Source organism: Camelina sativa, chromosome 17, assembly GCF_030686135.1.
Source record: "Camelina sativa cultivar CO46 ecotype springtype chromosome 17, ASM3068613v1".
Lineage (NCBI taxonomy): Eukaryota > Viridiplantae > Streptophyta > Magnoliopsida > Brassicales > Brassicaceae > Camelina > Camelina sativa.
In genome coordinates, this window is record NC_141896.1 from 4610532 (window position 1) to 4627935 (window position 17404).

At 34.5% G+C, this 17404-nt stretch overlaps 4 protein-coding genes and 1 long non-coding RNA gene across 7 annotated transcripts; 4 read left to right on the forward strand and 1 right to left on the reverse strand.

Moving 5' to 3' along the window:
- Positions 1–205: 205 nt before the first annotated feature.
- On the forward strand, positions 206–2639 carry LOC104755368 (F-box protein At1g61340-like). Of its 2 annotated transcripts, XM_010477733.3 has the most exons (4): positions 206–1113; positions 1276–1549; positions 1923–1997; positions 2090–2639. In XM_010477733.3, exons 2-4 carry the CDS (start codon positions 1304–1306, stop codon positions 2276–2278), a joined length of 510 nt encoding a protein of 169 aa, XP_010476035.1. In that variant the 5' UTR covers positions 206–1113; positions 1276–1303; the 3' UTR covers positions 2279–2639. The 2 variants fall into 2 exon arrangements, with proteins under 2 accessions (XP_010476035.1, XP_087350480.1); XM_087494354.1 differs by lacking the exon at positions 206–1113 and having other exon boundaries at positions 1135–1549.
- Positions 2640–3498: 859 nt separating this feature from the next.
- Positions 3499–4180, reverse strand: LOC147923326 (uncharacterized). The gene is made up of 2 exons (XR_015586049.1): positions 3929–4180; positions 3499–3846 (listed from the first exon to the last, which is right to left on the reverse strand). It is a non-coding gene; the product is annotated as an uncharacterized LOC147923326 (long non-coding RNA).
- A 2512-nt stretch (positions 4181–6692) lies between these two features.
- On the forward strand, positions 6693–11482 carry LOC104755380 (uncharacterized). Of its 2 annotated transcripts, none has more exons than XM_087496284.1 (14): positions 6693–7554; positions 7660–8315; positions 8401–8577; positions 8666–8802; positions 8885–8929; positions 9029–9326; positions 9419–9595; positions 9681–9826; positions 9955–10249; positions 10329–10526; positions 10610–10752; positions 10839–10908; positions 10995–11075; positions 11181–11482. In XM_087496284.1, exons 2-13 carry the CDS (start codon positions 8267–8269, stop codon positions 11033–11035), a joined length of 1776 nt encoding a protein of 591 aa, XP_087352410.1. In that variant the 5' UTR covers positions 6693–7554; positions 7660–8266; the 3' UTR covers positions 11036–11075; positions 11181–11482. The 2 variants fall into 2 exon arrangements, with proteins under 2 accessions (XP_087352410.1, XP_087352411.1); XM_087496285.1 differs by having other exon boundaries at positions 7231–7554; positions 10341–10526.
- Positions 11483–13627: 2145 nt separating this feature from the next.
- Positions 13628–14660, forward strand: LOC104759169 (uncharacterized). Its single transcript, XM_010482127.1, has 2 exons — positions 13628–13897; positions 14007–14660. The coding sequence occupies exons 1-2, from the start codon at positions 13628–13630 to the stop codon at positions 14658–14660; spliced, it is 924 nt and encodes a 307-aa protein (XP_010480429.1).
- A 546-nt stretch (positions 14661–15206) lies between these two features.
- LOC104759171 (uncharacterized) lies at positions 15207–16215 on the forward strand. Its single transcript, XM_010482128.3, has 2 exons — positions 15207–15645; positions 15767–16215. Exons 1-2 carry the CDS (start codon positions 15364–15366, stop codon positions 16022–16024), a joined length of 540 nt encoding a protein of 179 aa, XP_010480430.1. The 5' UTR covers positions 15207–15363; the 3' UTR covers positions 16025–16215.
- The last annotated feature ends 1189 nt before the right edge of the window (positions 16216–17404 follow it).

Below are 17404 nucleotides of genomic sequence, written 5' to 3' on the forward strand. Positions count from 1 at the left end.
TTTCAAATTCAAGAAAGAAAAATATAATTAAATTAGCTTAATTAATTAAGAAAAAGAAAAAACCTCTCAACTATATAAGGGGGTGTTATCGAACAAGGATTTTAATAGATTTCAATTATTAGTGGATTTTAAAATTCAAAACTTTTCTAATTCATTTAATATGATATTGTTGTCATTATTAGTGGATTTGAATGATATTACTAATGGATTTGAAAGTCATTAGATTTTATTATTTTTGAAGTTAGACAAAAATAAAATAAATTACTCATAATTATATCAAATAAAACAAAAATATGTCCCGGCAATATTTTCTGGTTTTGTCGATCTGAGTTGGAGATCTGATTGGGGTTTCTTCTTGATTTATGGTGGTGGATCTCTGCTGGAGACTTTTGTTGTTTGATTCAGCTGTTAAGAGTTTTGATTTTTTGGATCTGAGATGGAAAATCAATCTTTTAGGGTTTTCTTTCTATGTGATTTCTCCCCTGTTCTTCAATCAAATGAAACAAAAACAAGAGGAACAAACATCTTCAATCAAAATGAAACTAGAGATATAAGAAAAACCAGTGAAATTGTGTAAACAGTTAATTTGATAGGCAGAATCAGATCTGAGGATCTGCAAACTGTGTCAAACCCTAAAATGATAGATCACAGTGGTCTTTTGGCCATAACTATATTTTATTTCTTAATTCTTAGATTAATCTCTTGAATCAATTTTGAAAAAAAAGAGAAAGATAAAGAAATTGAAATACTTGAAAAATATGTGGGATTGTGTTTGTTCATCTTTTTGAAGTGAAATACATTGAAATCTAAAATAACACCAAATCCAATGGACATTGAATAACAGTGTTTTTAAAGAATTCTAAAATCCATCAAATAAATCCATAATCCAATAACAGCAGATTTTAATGTACTTTTTTAAATATCTAATTGAATAACACTGGATTCCAAAATACATCAAATTCTTTTAAAATCCATTATTCAATAACAGCCCCTAAGTTGTTCACTTGTTTTATATTTCAGATATTTGAGGATAACTGGATAACTACAAATCAGATCACTTGGGATTTTTTTCTCGTAAAAATCTCTCACACTGTTAGTGTTTATTTATCAAAGGTGTGTTTCTTGTTCCTATATTCTCTTCGTATGTTTTGTTTCTTCCCAAACATCCCACTGTTTTCTCTTTCTGCTCCCACCACTATTTCTGGCGCTCACTGAATCTTGGTTTCACACATTCAAAAATAGCGTTTTTGTTTCATTTTATTTCTGACGATGCAGGAATCGTGGGGTTTTCGTATTGGTAGATATGGCATTGGGGAAGAAGAAAGTAGGTGACGTGAAGGTGAAATCATCATCAAACTCAAATGGAAACGTATTTGGTACTGAGGGAGGAGTAGGGCTAGGGTTAGACTTTGTTAAGTACAATAAGAGAGGATTAGCGAGGAAGAGGTTACTGATTTCAGGCAGCAAGGTTCGGGATTCTACTAAAAACCACGAAGAAGGATTGGTGAAAAGTAGTGGAAAACTTGAAGCTCTACCTCAAGATATTTTGGTTCGTTCTCCTTATTACTCGATTTAGATTTAAGTAGTTTTTATTACATCTTCCTGTGAAAGACATACTTTTGTAGTTGAATCTTCAAGAGAGGTCTTGTTTGGACTTGAATAGGTGAGATTGAAATTAGTTAGAAACCTAGTTAATCGTTTTATATTCCCTTGGTATATGTACAAAACAAAGTCAATATTGGAACGTTTTCATGGAAATATTATTTAAAGTCAATTACTAGTTGTTTTTTTTTTTCTCTCTCGTTTGTTGATCAATGGACATACTTTTGTAGTTGAATATACCATTAAGAGATATCTTGTTTGGACTTCAATAGGTGAGATTGAAGTTAGTTAAAAATCTTATCAATTGGTTTATTTTGCAGGTAAGGATTATATGTGGAGTGGAGCATGAAGACTTGAAGCAATTGTTTAATGTGTCCAAGACTATACGAGAAGCTGTAAGTATAAATGGTATCTTTATTAGTGTAGATTGATTGAAATCTTTATGATATAAGAAATGAATTCAAAACCATTTGTTTTCCACTCACAGACATTGATAGCTAAGAAATGGCATTTTGAATATACTACACCAAGGAAAACTCTGTTTTCCCGGAGGAGTGGACTTGAATCAATGATCGAGGGAGATAAAATCAAAGCTCCATTGCAGAAAAAGTACGGCTTCTCGAGGATACTCTGCCACAAGAAAGTTTCTAAAATCTCAATGGCTCTTTTCAAATGAAAATATATGGCAACAACTTGGGTTTGAAGATCAAAGTCTTTCACCCATACATCACTCATTGTTGCTGCAATCTTATAAGAAGATTGGACATGAGACGCTATCACACAATCCGGTTTCTTCAAGAGCTTTTGTTGAAGAACCAGTCTCTTTTTGGAGTCTGCTTCTAGGGATTTATAGTAGTTCTTTGTAAATTGTTGTTAGATAGAAAGTGGGATGATAAGGCCTTTGAAATGCTAAGCTTGGCCCTTCTATGTATATAGAGATATTAGTTTTTTGGTTTTGCAAAGAGAATTAACAAGACATTGACATCTGTTGTATATCTTCTCTTAAAACGAATAAGAATCACCAGCTCATCTGTAAATTGATATTAAAGTCGACGATAAAAGAGCACTACAAGTCTAAAATAATACTGTAAAAAGTACATATATAAGAGAAAAAATAGTTGAGACGGATATAAAAAAAACAAAAAGTCAATTCCGGATCAAGTTTTGTATGTCACCGTTCTCCAAAGAAAAAAACAATAGATTAAATTGTAAGAAAAAAAAATTTATATAGTTTGTTTGACTTCACGCGCTAGTATGGTTGACATTCCGGTTTAACGTTCAGTGGAATTTGGTTAGTTCAGTTCTAAGTACGATGGTTTGGTTTGCTTACATTATTTGGTTAGTTCGGTTAGAAGTGTGCTCCTGCTTATATATACGAATGATTAGTATTACTATTTCTTGTCATTTATGAATTAGAATAGAAACCACAATCATGATTCAATATGTTATAATGTATTTTATATTTATAAAGTTTATCTTGGCTATTAAAGTTGGGGTTACACACATATTCTTCTTGGTTCTCTAACTTTCGGGAAAAAAATGGGAGTATAATTAAATTCGGTTTATTTTTGTTTCATATTGAATATCGATATGAAAACGGTTTTGGAGTTGTGTAGTTCATTTTTTAGAATACGTTTGTTTTTGGCTTTAGATAAACCGATTTTTTACTATCTAGAAATAATATTGTTTCAAATCGATTAATTATGTATGTTAATGAAAATCAGACCAAATTACTAACTAGTCGACTGAAGTTTTTTTTTTGGGTCTAATTCATTTATTATCGTTTATGGTTATTTAAATCCGGTGATAGACTTATAGTTTGGTCTTTTGGGTCCACCATAAGTTATAGCAATGAGATGAGAACCCAATATTTACAAACTATCAAGTGAGAAATTATACGTACGTAAATTTTGTAAATATTTAACATACGTACGTAAAATTTGTTAATATTTGGTACAAAAATTGATTGAGATAATATGTTGTAAATCATTATTAATCGTATGGATTAAAAGAAAATTGATATTGGAAAACAAACTTAAAATAGAAAAAGTCATAGAAAAAGATGTGCTCATTTCTACAAAACCCAATATTTCTGATAAACCTAAGATCAGCAATATCATGAGGAACGGGGACACCCACATGCAACATATATTCCGTTACAATTCCTAGATATAAAAGACATTGATGGATCATAAGAGTGATCCGTGAGCGATCCAAACTACCAACCACAGGGTGATGATAACGCTGCAACCAAAGAACAAAACTATAAAACCAATAAAGAGATGAAATAAGAGAACAAAAAAAAAACAAAAGAGAAGTTATCTACATTGTTGTCTCTCCTCAAGGCTCGATTCATCGCGTTGATTCCATCAGCGTCGAGAGTCATGTTGTTGTTGATTCCACCGGCGAGATTCCGGTGTGTGTGTTTTTTTTTTAATTCAGCATCGTTCGAAGGGAGAAGAGATAATTATATGTTTTTAGTGGGTTTGGAAAGGTACTAAGGGGCCGGATTAGAGCAAATTCTGATGGTGGTTTGCTAGAACAATAAATCCACAAAAATTAATTAGTTTGACTTAATATTTATAAAAGTTACAAATAATGGTAAAATTCATAAATAAATATAAAACATACATCTTATTATATAAACCTTAAGTATATCGATAATATTTTGACATGTATTAAAATAAATTTATTTAATAATTATAGGAAAATTAAAAAAATTTAAAAATAAAAGGATTACAATTAATTTTTTGAAAGTATATAAAACCAAAAATAATCTATTCTATCACTAATTTTAATAGGAAAGTTATATATTAAATTACTAATTTCAATAGGAAAACATGTGCAATTAATAAGGAAAATATTTGCAATTATTATTTATTGTAGTCATATAATAAAAGAAATTTATACATAAAAGTGATTAACATAAAAGTTAATGTGTTAAAATTAGTGATTAACATGATGTAAGAAAAATAAGATAATCAAAATAAGAAATTAATGTAATGTTTTTAAATTTTTCAATCGGTGAATGATTTGACAGCGTATTCAATATTATGTTATTATATAAACATTGGTTTTCAAGTTAGTAACTCATATGATCGCGACACGTGTCAATTTAACAATTAAATATTTTGTCATGTGTTATACAAAAACTTTGTTTTAAAATATTTGTAAATTATAAGAAATTAAAATTTAAACAATTTGATAAATATAAAAAGATAGTTCATATATGTATATAAAAAATAAGACTAATTATAATTTTAAATTACTAATTCTTTAAGAAAAAGAATTAAAAAATTATACAATTGCTTACTATAATACCATAATTAAAATAATTATACTGTCAATTATTAATCATAAAAGAAAAATGATTGTAGATACTCACATTTACATAAACAAATAATTTTCTCATAATAACGTCTTTGAATTTTTGATTAGTTTATGATAATGTTGGACAAGTAGTAAAACTATTTCTTATGAGATTACAAAATATGAAACAAATATATTTAAGATATTATTACTTTTTTAAATATGTGATAAAGTTAATTTTCAGTTTTTTTAAGAGAATTATGTTTTATTAATTTTTAGTTTTTATAAAATATAAAGTAAGGTATAAATTTGATACAATGTACATTTTATTGATATGAAAATTATAAATGTTACTCATTGGGATTGAGTGCATAGAATTAAAATCTAATTTTATTATCATGTACTTATATGAAAAAAAATTGTATTGCAGGATGGAGGGTGTGAACTCTAAATCCGGTTTAAAAAAAAATCAAATGAAAAAAAATTAATATTTTGAATAAAACTTAAAACTTCACATATTTTTCTTATATCCGCGTTAATACGCGGGTCTGATCTAGTTTTATATATTACAAAACACACAATATTACATCTTCACATGCATAGGGGGTATTGAACTTCACATTTTAAAAGATTTGGTGTGATTTTAATATTTTAGATTGAATGATTTGAGTGAGTTTTTAAGGAGATTAGATTATTTTTAGAGTTTTTATATTTTTAAAAAGAAAATGAAATGTTATTGTGTGAGGTTTTATTACTAAACTTGGAGTGATTTTAGAATATTTTACCACACAAATTAGAAAAAAAAAAAAAAAATTTGAGAAGAAAGGGACGACCGAGTCCTCGTCGCATACGAACCACCCAGGTTCAAAATCTTTCTTACAGCTACCTTTGTAACACTAGAACGAGCTACAAAAACAGTGTTTCAACTTTCAATACTTAACAATGACAATAACAATGCATTGAACAAATTGTTTTTCTCAACAATTTTTTATACTCAAACTTCACCATTTCTTTAAATTGGAAAATATAGTAATACATGCAAGTACTGTATGTAACAAACATATACATTGAACATATAAAATAAGTCACTTCGTCGAATGAAACAACAACTCTGGATCAGAACCAGCACTTGGTATTATCGGTTCAAACCTTTCATGGTTAACTGTTAGCAACCTAGGCCTAGGGGCCGGAAAAGACCATCTGCTTCTTGAATCCGAGAAAACTCAATGAATAGATCCTTCACTGTAACACTTACCACACACACCAAAAACAAAAAAAAGACATATATGTTACCCAGTTGTGTAAAGCATAATGATAGACTACAAATTCCTCTGTGAATGTTTCTATCTGTTGATCTTTGTGTTATTAGCAAAGCAAAATCCCAAAATTTGATAGCAATCAGTCAAAAAATAGAGAATAAATACCGTTGATGATGTTGTTACGAATTAAGCTTTGTAAGAAGACGCAAACAAGCCGTACAAGCCTATTCTGCATGTATTTGTCTTGCTGCTGCAGATCGAAAACAATAATATATCACTATGCCATTTACAAAACAGCTCTAGTAAATGGTGGACCCGATAACATGGATGAATTACTTCAGCTATTTGAGGATTGTATATTATTTAAAATGATTTTTACGTAAATTCTAAGTTGAATAACAAGTGATTTTAAAAATACTCTAAAATATTTTAAAATACAAGTTCAATACACCTCTCTGTCATCATTTTCAATCAATTTTGTTTAATGGTCTTTTCTTTAGTTCCAAACTTCTAATCGCAGAAGTACATGTAATAAGTAACCATGCTACCCTTACCTCCATCTAAGTCGACTTGTCATTGCTCCAAGAAGGCCACTCCACTCCATAAATTCTCTCTCTCCTTTACTCCTCCATCAAAAAATAATCAATTAAACAATTTTAGTTGAAACATCGTCTGCTTCTTCTTCCATTATTCGTTTCCAAAAGATAGATTCTTTTGATGGGTTCACTTCAAAACCACTGAGAAAGAACAGTGAGACAAATGGGAGAAGAATCAAGAGGCAGCATCAACAAAGCAATCGAATTGATATCTTCTTTGATCTCACTCTCCCACTCAATCAAACCCTTCACCGTTAAATGGCAACATAATATGTGACTATTGGTATTCATTTAACACCTAGCTAGGGTTTGGTATTCGCATTCACCTCCTCCGACGATGCTTCTCCGGTGAATCTGACCGCCGCTCTCTCAGGTGAAACTAATATTTCTTATCTCTAGTTTATGTAGCTCAATTGGTATTTAGCTTGCTTTATATATACACAAGGGGTCATCGGTTCAAGGCTAGGGGTAGTCATTTAGTTCTATTTTAATTTCTCAATTAAATCCAAAACGACGTCGTTTTACGCTCTCTCTCAACACGTGGGAAACAACTGAGAGAGAATGGTGACAATGGGAGAAGAATCAAAAGGCAGCATCAACAGAGCAATCAAATTGATATCTTCGTTAATCTGGGAAGCTTGACCACGTCTTCATATATTAAGGCGGTCAAAGGGCTGGTCTCAAGTCTTTCCACTGGACGATTGTTATATTTTTCTTTAATCAAATATTTCGAAACCCTAGCCGCCTTAGTCGATTTCGAAATCCAACCAAGCTTGCTTATCTCTCAAGTAAGTTTCTCGCTCCTCTGTTTCTTTTCAAAATTCATCGGAAACAATTACGGCCGTGTTCCAATCTCTCTCTCTCTCTCTGAATATTTCGCTTTTCATCGTTAGTTTTTTTAGAAGAGTACGTCTTATTGAATGATGAAGATAAAGGAGGCTACGCAGGAGGAGTCTGTGGCTGCCACATCGGTCCTTTGGGACATCAAAAGGTGTCCGTGATATAGTATAATGGGAGTCTGCACGTGTGGTCAAGATAAGAAGAAGAAGTAAAGCACGTGAGAAAAGGCAGCTGGAGTCGTAACGGAATAAGATTGTCAACGTCACGGAATGGGAACACCACCGTTTGTTAACTCTCTATAAGAGCATTGTTAGCTCATCACTTATGATTATGCAAAATCTGATTGTTGTTTCTATTTTCTGGGTTTGGTGACTTGTTCCTCATCATTTTGTTGGATCTCCATTGGAGACTCTTACAGATGAGATGTTGAGACTGCGTTTTCTATGAACGTTGTGTCAAATTTATCGGTTACTTGTTTCTATTGAATCTATTTTGATCTTTTGTTTCTAATCTCTGTTTAACGTTAACAATCCGCTACCCGTTGGCCGTAATCCTCGTCTGGTCCGTCCGAGTATTAAACGGCTATTAGAGAATCATGGCTACCATGGTGATGTCACCGTCACTGCGTATGGTGACCTATCGAGCGTACCTGTTGACTTCATGAGAGAAGTCTTTTCCAGTGGAATCAATCTTAACGTCGTCACCCCCCGTAAATATCTTCACTCCTCGTTATTCCCTTTCTTCTACTATTAATTGATGATCATGTCTCAAGTCTTTTAGTTTTTCTGAAACAGATCACTTAAACATCTTGGACCTAATTGATACCGACGACATAGATCCACCTCCAACTAATTTTATGGTTTTATCTCCTCGGAAAGAATGCGGTCGTTTATCTGACTTACTAAAGTTGTATGGTCACAACCCTCTCCAGCCGTTTCCTTTTGAGTCTTTTGAAAGCATAATTATGGAAGGTGTGTGTTTTTCCTCTCTCACTTTCTTGTCTTGTTTGGATGAGAAATAACCAACAAATGTATCTGTTGCTGATCAACTGGCCCACAGATTCAGAGGAGGAAACAGGTGGATCTGCCTTGTGGGATTGCTTAATATGCGCCTGTGATCCTCCTGGACAAATCTTTGAAAATCTCATCGCTCATCTGTCTGATGAAGAACATCATCATTATTTTCGTCACGAGATGGTAAGCATTGTACCAATACATTTTCTCATTGGCACTAGTAGTCACTTCCAGTTTTTGACCCCATGTTCATTTGTTGTTCAAGGCTACAAGATGGATGCCTCCTGATCCGGACGACGACGCTGCCGTGGTGAGGATGCTACCAAAGTCTTGTTTTCATTTCTAACTTTTTTTTTAGTTTTGTTTGCTTAATCTTGAGCCCCACATGTTTTCTTTTTCTCCACTGCAGGTGCATTCGCCGGCCAATGCGATGCTGACGAACTATGCACCTCCACCTCCTCATGTGATAGACTGGGAGGTTGCAAAGGTTGTGGGTGAGACAGTGGTCTTTTGGGACATCAATTCGTGTCCCGTTCCCCCTGGCTTTGATGCTAGTCTGGTCGGTCTGTGCATCAAACGGTTCTTGAGGAAAGAAGGCTACTCTCGTCATGTCACCATCGAAGCCATTGGCGTTCTAGCAGACGTCCCTAATGACACTCTGGAAAAAGTCTATTCCGGTGGAATCACTCTTCATAACGTCCCCTACGGTTAATATCTTCTCATCCTTGGGCCTTTCTACAGTAATGGTTGTTTTCCTTGATGAATAGAGAGAGGCTCAAGTCTTTTGTTTCTGAAACAGGTCCCTCAGACACTGTGAAGCTCGTTTTTGAGCGTTCCAATAGGCCTGGTCCTCTATGTAACATAATGGTCATATCCAATGCCAAAATCTTTGCTTGGGAGTCTAAGTCTCAAACATTGAGATGCAACCTTCTAAAGCCGTTTCCCATCGATTCTCTTCAGCGCTTTTGTGTGGCAGGTGCGTGTTTGTCATCTCTCGCATTGTTGTTGAAATAACCAGCAAACCTGCTGTTCAACTGACCTACTTTTATCTTTTTTTCCAGACTCAGGGCAAGTTGAGGAGGATCAGTGCAGTGAAACGGGTGAATCTGCCTTCTTGATTTGCTCATTATGCAACTACCATAGTCTTCCCTTCCACAGATTTGGAAGTTTTGCCATGCATCTCAACAGTAGACGCCATCAACAGAAGGTAATCAGGCATCCTAGCCAAACTGTGCGGAATTGTTCACTTTGTCATTGTGTAGCTATTTTTGATTACAATTAGTTTCCCTTTATCACTTCTTCTTCTGACTGGATGTGCGTTTGGTTTTCAAGCAGTTGTCGGAGCTGTTGCCCATAAGTAAGCAACTCCAGTGCTTGAGTGCACCACTAAGTGAGCCTCCTGAGAAAGACCTGGGGGCTGTAACATCGGTCTTTTGGGACATCAATATGTGTCCGGTTCCACCAGGCTGTGTTCCTCGTCGCGTAGGTCCGTGTATTAAACAGTTTTTGGAGAATAAAGGCTACTCTGGTCCTCTCACCATCACTGCCATTGGCGTACTAACAGACGTCCCTAATGACATTCTGGAAGGAGTCTATTCCAGTGGAATCTCTCTTAATAACATCGCCTCTGGTTAGGATCTTCTCATCTTTGCACCTTTCTCAGTAATGGATGTTTTCCTTGTTGAATAGAGAGTCTCATATGTCTTTAGTTTCTGAAACAGGGTTTTTTGCCACTGTTGATCGTCTAATTTGTGAGTTTACTGTTGAGAATCCACCTCCAGCTAATCTAATGGTCATATCCGACGCAAAATCCTTCACTTCTGATGATGCATTCTCGCTAGAATCGAGGGGATACAACATTCTTCAGCCGGTTCCATGTGATTCTCTTGAAAGATTTTTCTTGGCAGGTGTGTGTTTGTCTCTCTGACAGTGTTATTTTACTTGGCTACAGTCTGTTGGTCAACTAACTAGCTACTTTTTTTTTCCACAGCTTCAGAGGCACTTGAGGAGGAGGATAAGTGCAGTGAAACCAGTGAATCTGCCTTCTGGATTTGCTCGGTATGCGACGATCTTCGTGGCCAAGGGTTTGGAAGTTTTACCACTCATGTTACTAGTTGGTCACACAAGCGGAAGGTAGTCAAGCATCCTAGCCAAACCTGTAGTAACACGTTTTTGTCGTCGCTCACAAGCAGTTTTGTTTGCCTTTGTTTTTTAAGCAGCTGTTGGATTGGTTGCCTGGGAATGCTCGGTTTCTTCGTAAGGAGTGTGCTCCCAACCATGGTGACCAAGGCAAGTTATTATATATCTGATAACGTTGAGATTTCTCTAATCTTAAGAATTATGGGGTTTTCTTAAAGAAACTTTAAATATTGTAGCTACTAGCGAAAGTGGAATAAGGAATAGTAGAGAAACATGAAGAAAAAAAGAACTGAAGAATGCCGATGGTGTGTGTTTAAGTAAGAAAACTATGCCCGATGCTACCAAAGTGTTGTTTTAATTCCTAAATTTTTAGTTTTGTTTGCTTAATTTTGACCCCTCATGTTGTCTCTTCTCCACTTCAGGTGCATTCGCCCGCACATGCGATGCTTACGAACTATGCACGTCCAACAGTTCTTTATCTCTGACATCAAGTCCAACAATATATTTATACTCATTACCAGGTTATCATAACCTAGACGGATAAAAATCGATTAAAATTTGATGAAACGTTACAATCAAGTCTAAATTATTAAAATTGCATCGTATGAGGATTGGACTAAAAGATGACTTGTAAAGTACAACTTGTAAAGCAACTCTTCGGTTTGCTTCAGCAAATTATTATTGTTCATTCATTATTGTTCATTCATTACTGATGCTTTTGATTTTTTTTTGTAGTTGTTTATTCATTCATTGTAACAGATCAGCACAGCTATGTGTTACAAATTTACAATGTTATCGTGAATCATGAGATCGGTACTTATCTTTTCCGTGAAAACAAAGGAATTTGCTGTAGTGAACTTTGGTTTTGTATATATATATATTTGACATTAATTATATGTGTATAAATATATATAATGGCTATTTCCCTTCTCAACTACTCAAAGGTCGATTGATCTCAATCACTTTATGTATTAATAAATCTAATCGAATTCTATTTTGACACCTAACTTCGTTTTCGATATTACATTGTTGTTAAGGCTAACATAGTTTGGATGCTTAACGTTGTCCGTGACAAAAAATAAAAAGTAATCTTTTTTTATATAAACAATGACATGTTGGAACAATGGTCCATGTTGACTAAGTTAATGGCGACTAGCGTCATGTTATCATATGTTTTGGAAAATAATATTGTTTCGAATCGATTAATTATGTATGTTAATGAAAATCAGACCAAATTACTAACTAGCCGACTGAAGCTTTTTTTTGGTCTAATTCATTTATTATCGTTTATGGTTATTTGAATCCGGTTATAGACTTATAGTTTGGTCTTTTGGGTCCACCATAAATTATAGCAATGAAATGAGAACCCAATATTTACAAACTATCAAGTGAGAAATTATATACGTACGTAAAATTTGTAAATATTTAACATACGTACGTAAAATTTGTAAATATTTTGTACAAAATTGGTTGAGATAATATGTTGTAAATCATTATTAATCATATGTATTAAAAGAAAATCAATGTTGAAAAACAAATTAAAAATAGAAAAAGTCATATACATATGAAAAGAAAGTGATAAATTTCAATTCGAATTTTACTTAAGACCCCCTTCGTGCCTTTGTGAGATGATCATTTCTCCAAAACCCAATATTCCTGATAAGCCTAATATCAGCAGTATCAGGAGGAACGGTGACACCCACAGGCAACACATCTTCTGTTACAATTCCCAGATTTAGAAGACTTTGACGGATCAAATGAGTGATCCGTGAGGGATCCAAATTACCAACCACAGCAAAATAAGAATAATCTAACCCATAAACAGCCAGGAAAAATATTAAATCCCATTGTATACTTTTCATGATTAAATGTATGTATAAAATAAGTCACTTCGTCGAATTAAACAACAACTCTAGATCAGACAGAACCAGCAGTTGGTATTATCGGTTCAAACCTTTCATGGTTAACTGTTAGCAGCCTAGGCCTAAATTCCAAATTGAATAAGAAGTGATTTTAAAAATAATCTAAAAGCTTTTAAAATACAAGTTCAACTAGGAAAATACAAGTTCAATAGTAGTTGTGATTCAAATCGCAAAAGAAATTAGTGAGCAAGGAAAATATCTTTGCTAATCATACAATTACGAATTAATAGGAAAGAATAATACGTGAAGATAAGGAATATGCCATTGTATTTAACTTAAATTATGTTAATTTTCTCCACAGTATGTAAATTAGTCACAGAAAATTTAGAGTTTAATTCGATTTTATTGTGAGAAATGTTAGCATTTATTATCAAATAATTTGTTATTAAGATTTATCTCATAAAAGGTAGTTAATGGGGACATATTACATTTTCGAGTTTTATATCTTAATTAAATCTTGTCTAATATGATTGTATCTTTAATTTGTTGCTATAATTTAGGGATGTAAATAATTTAGCAAGTCCGATAGAATATTTGTGTGATAAAGAGGATGAGATTTGCAAAAAAAAAAAGAAAATCATATATATTTTGGAAGAGATCTGATTTTGCAATCGGTTTTAATTTTAAAAAAACCGATCCGACCCATGTGATAAGGAAAAGAAATATCTGATTTATTGAATCGGTTTAAAAGCAAAAAAAAATCCGACCTGGGTGACAAAAAGAAGTGTACAAATTTGTATTCCAAAAACTCCTTCACCGTGAAATGGCAACTGATACGAACCAAACTCGAAGACCTCTACTCTGGAATCACTTCCATCGAGAATCTCAATTCCGACTTCAACCCATCTCTCTCCACCTTGGTTAACAACGCCATTCTAGGTTCTCTCCAAGAGTGTCACGATCTCGCGTCGCGATGCTTGGACGTATCGTTCACTGGGAAGCTCTTGATGCAGAGCGATTTGGATTTCATGTCTAGGAAACTCGAACGACATGTAAAGAGTCTTTCTTTAGTTTACTCTGCTGAGATTCTCAGCCGTGGGTTCGCGATCGTTGTTTCGAAGCCTAGTGGTAAAGCTTGTAGAGACGATATGAGGTTTTACATTAGGGATTTGTTAACAAGGATGAAGATTGGGGATTTGGAGATGAAGAAGCAAGCTTTGATTAGGTTGAATGAATCTATGGGAGAAGATGATAGGTATGTGAAGATCGTTGTTGAGGTAAGCGAGATTGTTAGTGTTTTGATTTGAGTTTTTGGATTCTGAGATGAGGTTACAAGAGGAAGCTTCTAAAGCTGTGTTTTTGATATCTGGATTTGGTTTGTATAAGCCTGTTTTGATTCGATCTTGTGTGGTTGGTCCTCTGGTTAGGGTTCTTGAAAACGGTAACGTTGTTGGTAGAGTAGCGTCTGCGAGGTGTTTGATGAACTTAACCGACAATTCAGAGAATGTTTGGTCTGTTTCTGCTTATGGAGGAGTGGCTGCTCTGTTAAAGATTTGTTCTTGCGGTGAGTTTGGTGGCGAGTTGATTGCTAGCTCGTGTGGAGTGTTGAGGAATCTAGTTGGCGTTGAAGAAATCAAGAGGTATATGATTGAAGAAGACATGGTTTCTACTTTTGTTAAGCTTATAGGATCCAAAGATGAGGTTGTTCAGGTAAATTCTATTGATCTTTTGTCAAGGATGTGTTCTAGTGATGAACAGAGCCGTGAGATCTTGGTTAGAGAAGGAGGTATCCAAGAGCTTGTGCTTGTATCAGATCCCAATTCGTTTTCATCTTCGAAATCTAAAGAAATGGCATTGAGGGCTATTCATAACTTGTGTTTTGGATCAGTGAGTTACTTGAATGCATTGTTGAGTGGTAGCCGTTTCTTAGATCATTTGCTCTACTTGCTGAGAAATGGGGAGATTTGTGTTCAAGAATCCGCGTTGAAGGTTACATCAAGGCTTTGTAGTTTGCCGACGGAGGTTAAGAGGCTCGTGTAGTTAGGTTCCTCGATGCTAAGTCTTTACATGTCCGGGAAATGGCACGCGAGGCACTCTGTCGTAAGTTCTCAATACCAAAGAACAGGAAGAAGTTCTTGCGGGAAGACTGTAACATGATCAGCTACATTCTTCAGTTGCTTGATTAAGAAGAGAGGAGGTATGATGAGAGAAGTGATTTGGGTAACACCAAGTTGTTGATTTTGATATTGATGTCGTTAACGACCTGCAACCGCGCGAGAAGAAAGATTTCAGCTTCTGGGTACTTGAAACTTATAGAGAAACTAGCTGAAAGAGAAGATACAGATGATGCTAAGAAACTTGTGAAGAAGCTATCTAGGAACAGATTCCACAACATACTTGGTGGTATTTGGCATTCCTAAAAAGAAAATTGTTTATTTATTTATTTATTTTAATTGTGAGTGTATATGTTACAGAATGTGTTTATTTTAGTCATCTTAATTAATTCCCAAGTCCATGTAATCTTCAAAATTTAACTTAAAAGTACAGCTTTTACTACTAAAAGATGATGATTTAATATTTTGTCTTGCGGAACATGAAACTAAAATATGGGATTAGCATTATCAAAAGGGGTATATAGGGAACAACGAAACTAACTTTATTTTTTTACTTGTGACGGCGGGCCGGGCTGCATTAAGTAGGGGGACTAGGGAGGGTTGTCATTGTGAGGTTTAGGGTTAGCATCATGATGAACTTGCGCCGTACGGCAGTATGTTCTCTTCATTTCTGGAAGAGACAGATGATGATTGCTACACCACCGCCGTTGACGAGAAGGGTTATGTTTTCGACCGGTGATGGATGTTCCCGTCCTACAGGGAAGGCGGAGATGTTGCGTCTTATGACCCATATGTACTTACATCAAATCAAGATGCAGAAAGAGAAGCGTGGTGATGGATTCACTAATCCGTATCTCGCGAAGTGGGCCAAGCATCTTACCGACGAAGGGAACAATGAATCAGCTCTAGAGGTTTGTCTAATCGAGATCTCAACATTGAATTATAAGGGAGAGAATTGAATTGATTTCTAGATTTTCGTTTCTATTTTTTTGGGGGTTAATATATACTGATTGTTTCTCCGTTTGTTTGTAGGTCTACGAGTGGATGGCGAATAATAAGATGGAGTTTTCTCCGTCCGTGCTTGCAAATGCTGTGGAACTACTTCGTGAGACTAGAGACCAAGCTGCTGCTGAAGCCTTCTTCAACAAAATAGATCCAGGCTTCACCTCCACCGACCCTTTTGCCAAGAATTGGCCTGCTTACAGAAAGATCAAGCGTGTCCATATCCCCAATACGCTCACAGCTCGTAAAAGGCTACTTGTCCGTTACTTTGACCTTGGACGGTTTTAATTAACCAAGTCTGTTGGCTGTTGTGTCCAAAACAACGAAGTTTGTTTGGTGTGTGTGTGTGTGTGTGTTAAGACTCTTAATGAATAATAGTATGTTGGGTGTGTGTCTTATTGAATAAATTTCCAATTGCATTTTTGCATATTGTCCACCTCTCGATGTTTCTAAGTGATAATACAGATTCTTATTAGAAACTGCAGTGTTTTGGGCGTTTAGGATTTGTAAATTAATGTTCCTGAAATAATCCTTGATGTAATCACTACTATGGAAGTTGTTATTGTCAATCAAATTAAAGTAGAAGTAAACTCAATTACATACGTAGTTTACAGAAGAAATCAAACACTCTTTAATTCTCAACCCCTTTTATCTGTTATTTTTTGGACAAGTTAGTTGTCCTTTTCTTAGACTCAAAATATGGATTTGTTTAGGGAACAATGAAACTAATTTTTGGGATTAGCATTATCAAAAGGGGGTATATAGAAATGGAAAAGCATATGGGTTACGTATGGAACGGAACAAAAAAGCATTAAGATATTAAGAAACATGAGAGGTATGTGAGAGTGATGGGATCAAAAAAAGTGGGTTGTCAGTTAAAAAATTTAAGAACTCCCCTACTTAAAGACTACCGATAAACTTGGTTTAATATAGTAATGTTCTAAGCAACGCTACTATTAAGTGATGACAAATATGTTAGATAAATGGGGAATTTGCAATAGTGGAATAATGAAGAAAACAATAAAATGACAAAACAGGTATTTTGATTTACAATTACTTAAAAAAAATGTAATAACGTGATAAACATTATAAGTGGTAGATCTTGTGATTTCAAATAGTTCATTCCCGAATCTTTGAGTTAAAGATGTCGAGAGATCATGGACACTACATTGGGCAGAATGTTATGTTTGTCCTATAGGAGACTAGGAGAGGATGGTCCTATAGAACATCTTATTATCAAGCATATATAAATATATAATTTGCCAAAAATCTAAGAAAGCGAATTCAACCTAAACAAAAACCTTGAGAAGACGAAAATCACCGGTGAATAGAAGAAATGCAGAGAATGTTAAATTACAAAGGGTTCATTGGTTCGAAAGAAAGAAAAGAAGAAAGACAAATTTAATTAATTCGACAGAGCAGAGAACAAGCTTTGGTAATAATAAATAGTATATCCAAGGGTTTCACTTTCAGGTCCGAAGAGTAAATCATAAGATTTAGTATTGAGATCATAAATGACCGTTTGTACCAAGCAACGACACCCTTGAAGCAATAGCTTATTCTTGTGCAAATTGCAATTGGTGCGAAGGGGAAGTGGAGTTCCATAATAAACCAAGAAAGAGTTGCTGTGAGATCAAGCGAACACAACTTCTTCCATGTCTTGTTGCC

What these genes read in the sequence shown, in the direction of transcription:
- LOC104755368 (XM_010477733.3), top strand. Translation starts at nt 1,304, where the DNA reads ATGGCATTGGGGAAGAAGAAAGTAGGTGACGTGAAGGTGAAATCATCA. An exon ending in CTCTACCTCAAGATATTTTG is followed by an intron (nt 1,550 to 1,922) that starts GTTCGTTCTCCT and finishes TTTATTTTGCAG; the next exon opens with GTAAGGATTATATGTGGAGT. An exon ending in CCAAGACTATACGAGAAGCT is followed by an intron (nt 1,998 to 2,089) that starts GTAAGTATAAAT and finishes TTCCACTCACAG; the next exon opens with ACATTGATAGCTAAGAAATG.
- LOC104755380 (XM_087496284.1), top strand. Translation starts at nt 8,267, where the DNA reads ATGAGAGAAGTCTTTTCCAGTGGAATCAATCTTAACGTCGTCACCCCC. An exon ending in TCAGCGCTTTTGTGTGGCAG is followed by an intron (nt 9,596 to 9,680) that starts GTGCGTGTTTGT and finishes CTTTTTTTCCAG; the next exon opens with ACTCAGGGCAAGTTGAGGAG. An exon ending in TCCCAACCATGGTGACCAAG is followed by an intron (nt 10,909 to 10,994) that starts GCAAGTTATTAT and finishes TAAATATTGTAG; the next exon opens with CTACTAGCGAAAGTGGAATA.
- LOC104759169 (XM_010482127.1), top strand. Translation starts at nt 13,628, where the DNA reads ATGCAGAGCGATTTGGATTTCATGTCTAGGAAACTCGAACGACATGTA. An exon ending in ATGTGAAGATCGTTGTTGAG is followed by an intron (nt 13,898 to 14,006) that starts GTAAGCGAGATT and finishes GGTTTGTATAAG; the next exon opens with CCTGTTTTGATTCGATCTTG.
- LOC104759171 (XM_010482128.3), top strand. Translation starts at nt 15,364, where the DNA reads ATGATGAACTTGCGCCGTACGGCAGTATGTTCTCTTCATTTCTGGAAG. An exon ending in ACAATGAATCAGCTCTAGAG is followed by an intron (nt 15,646 to 15,766) that starts GTTTGTCTAATC and finishes GTTTGTTTGTAG; the next exon opens with GTCTACGAGTGGATGGCGAA.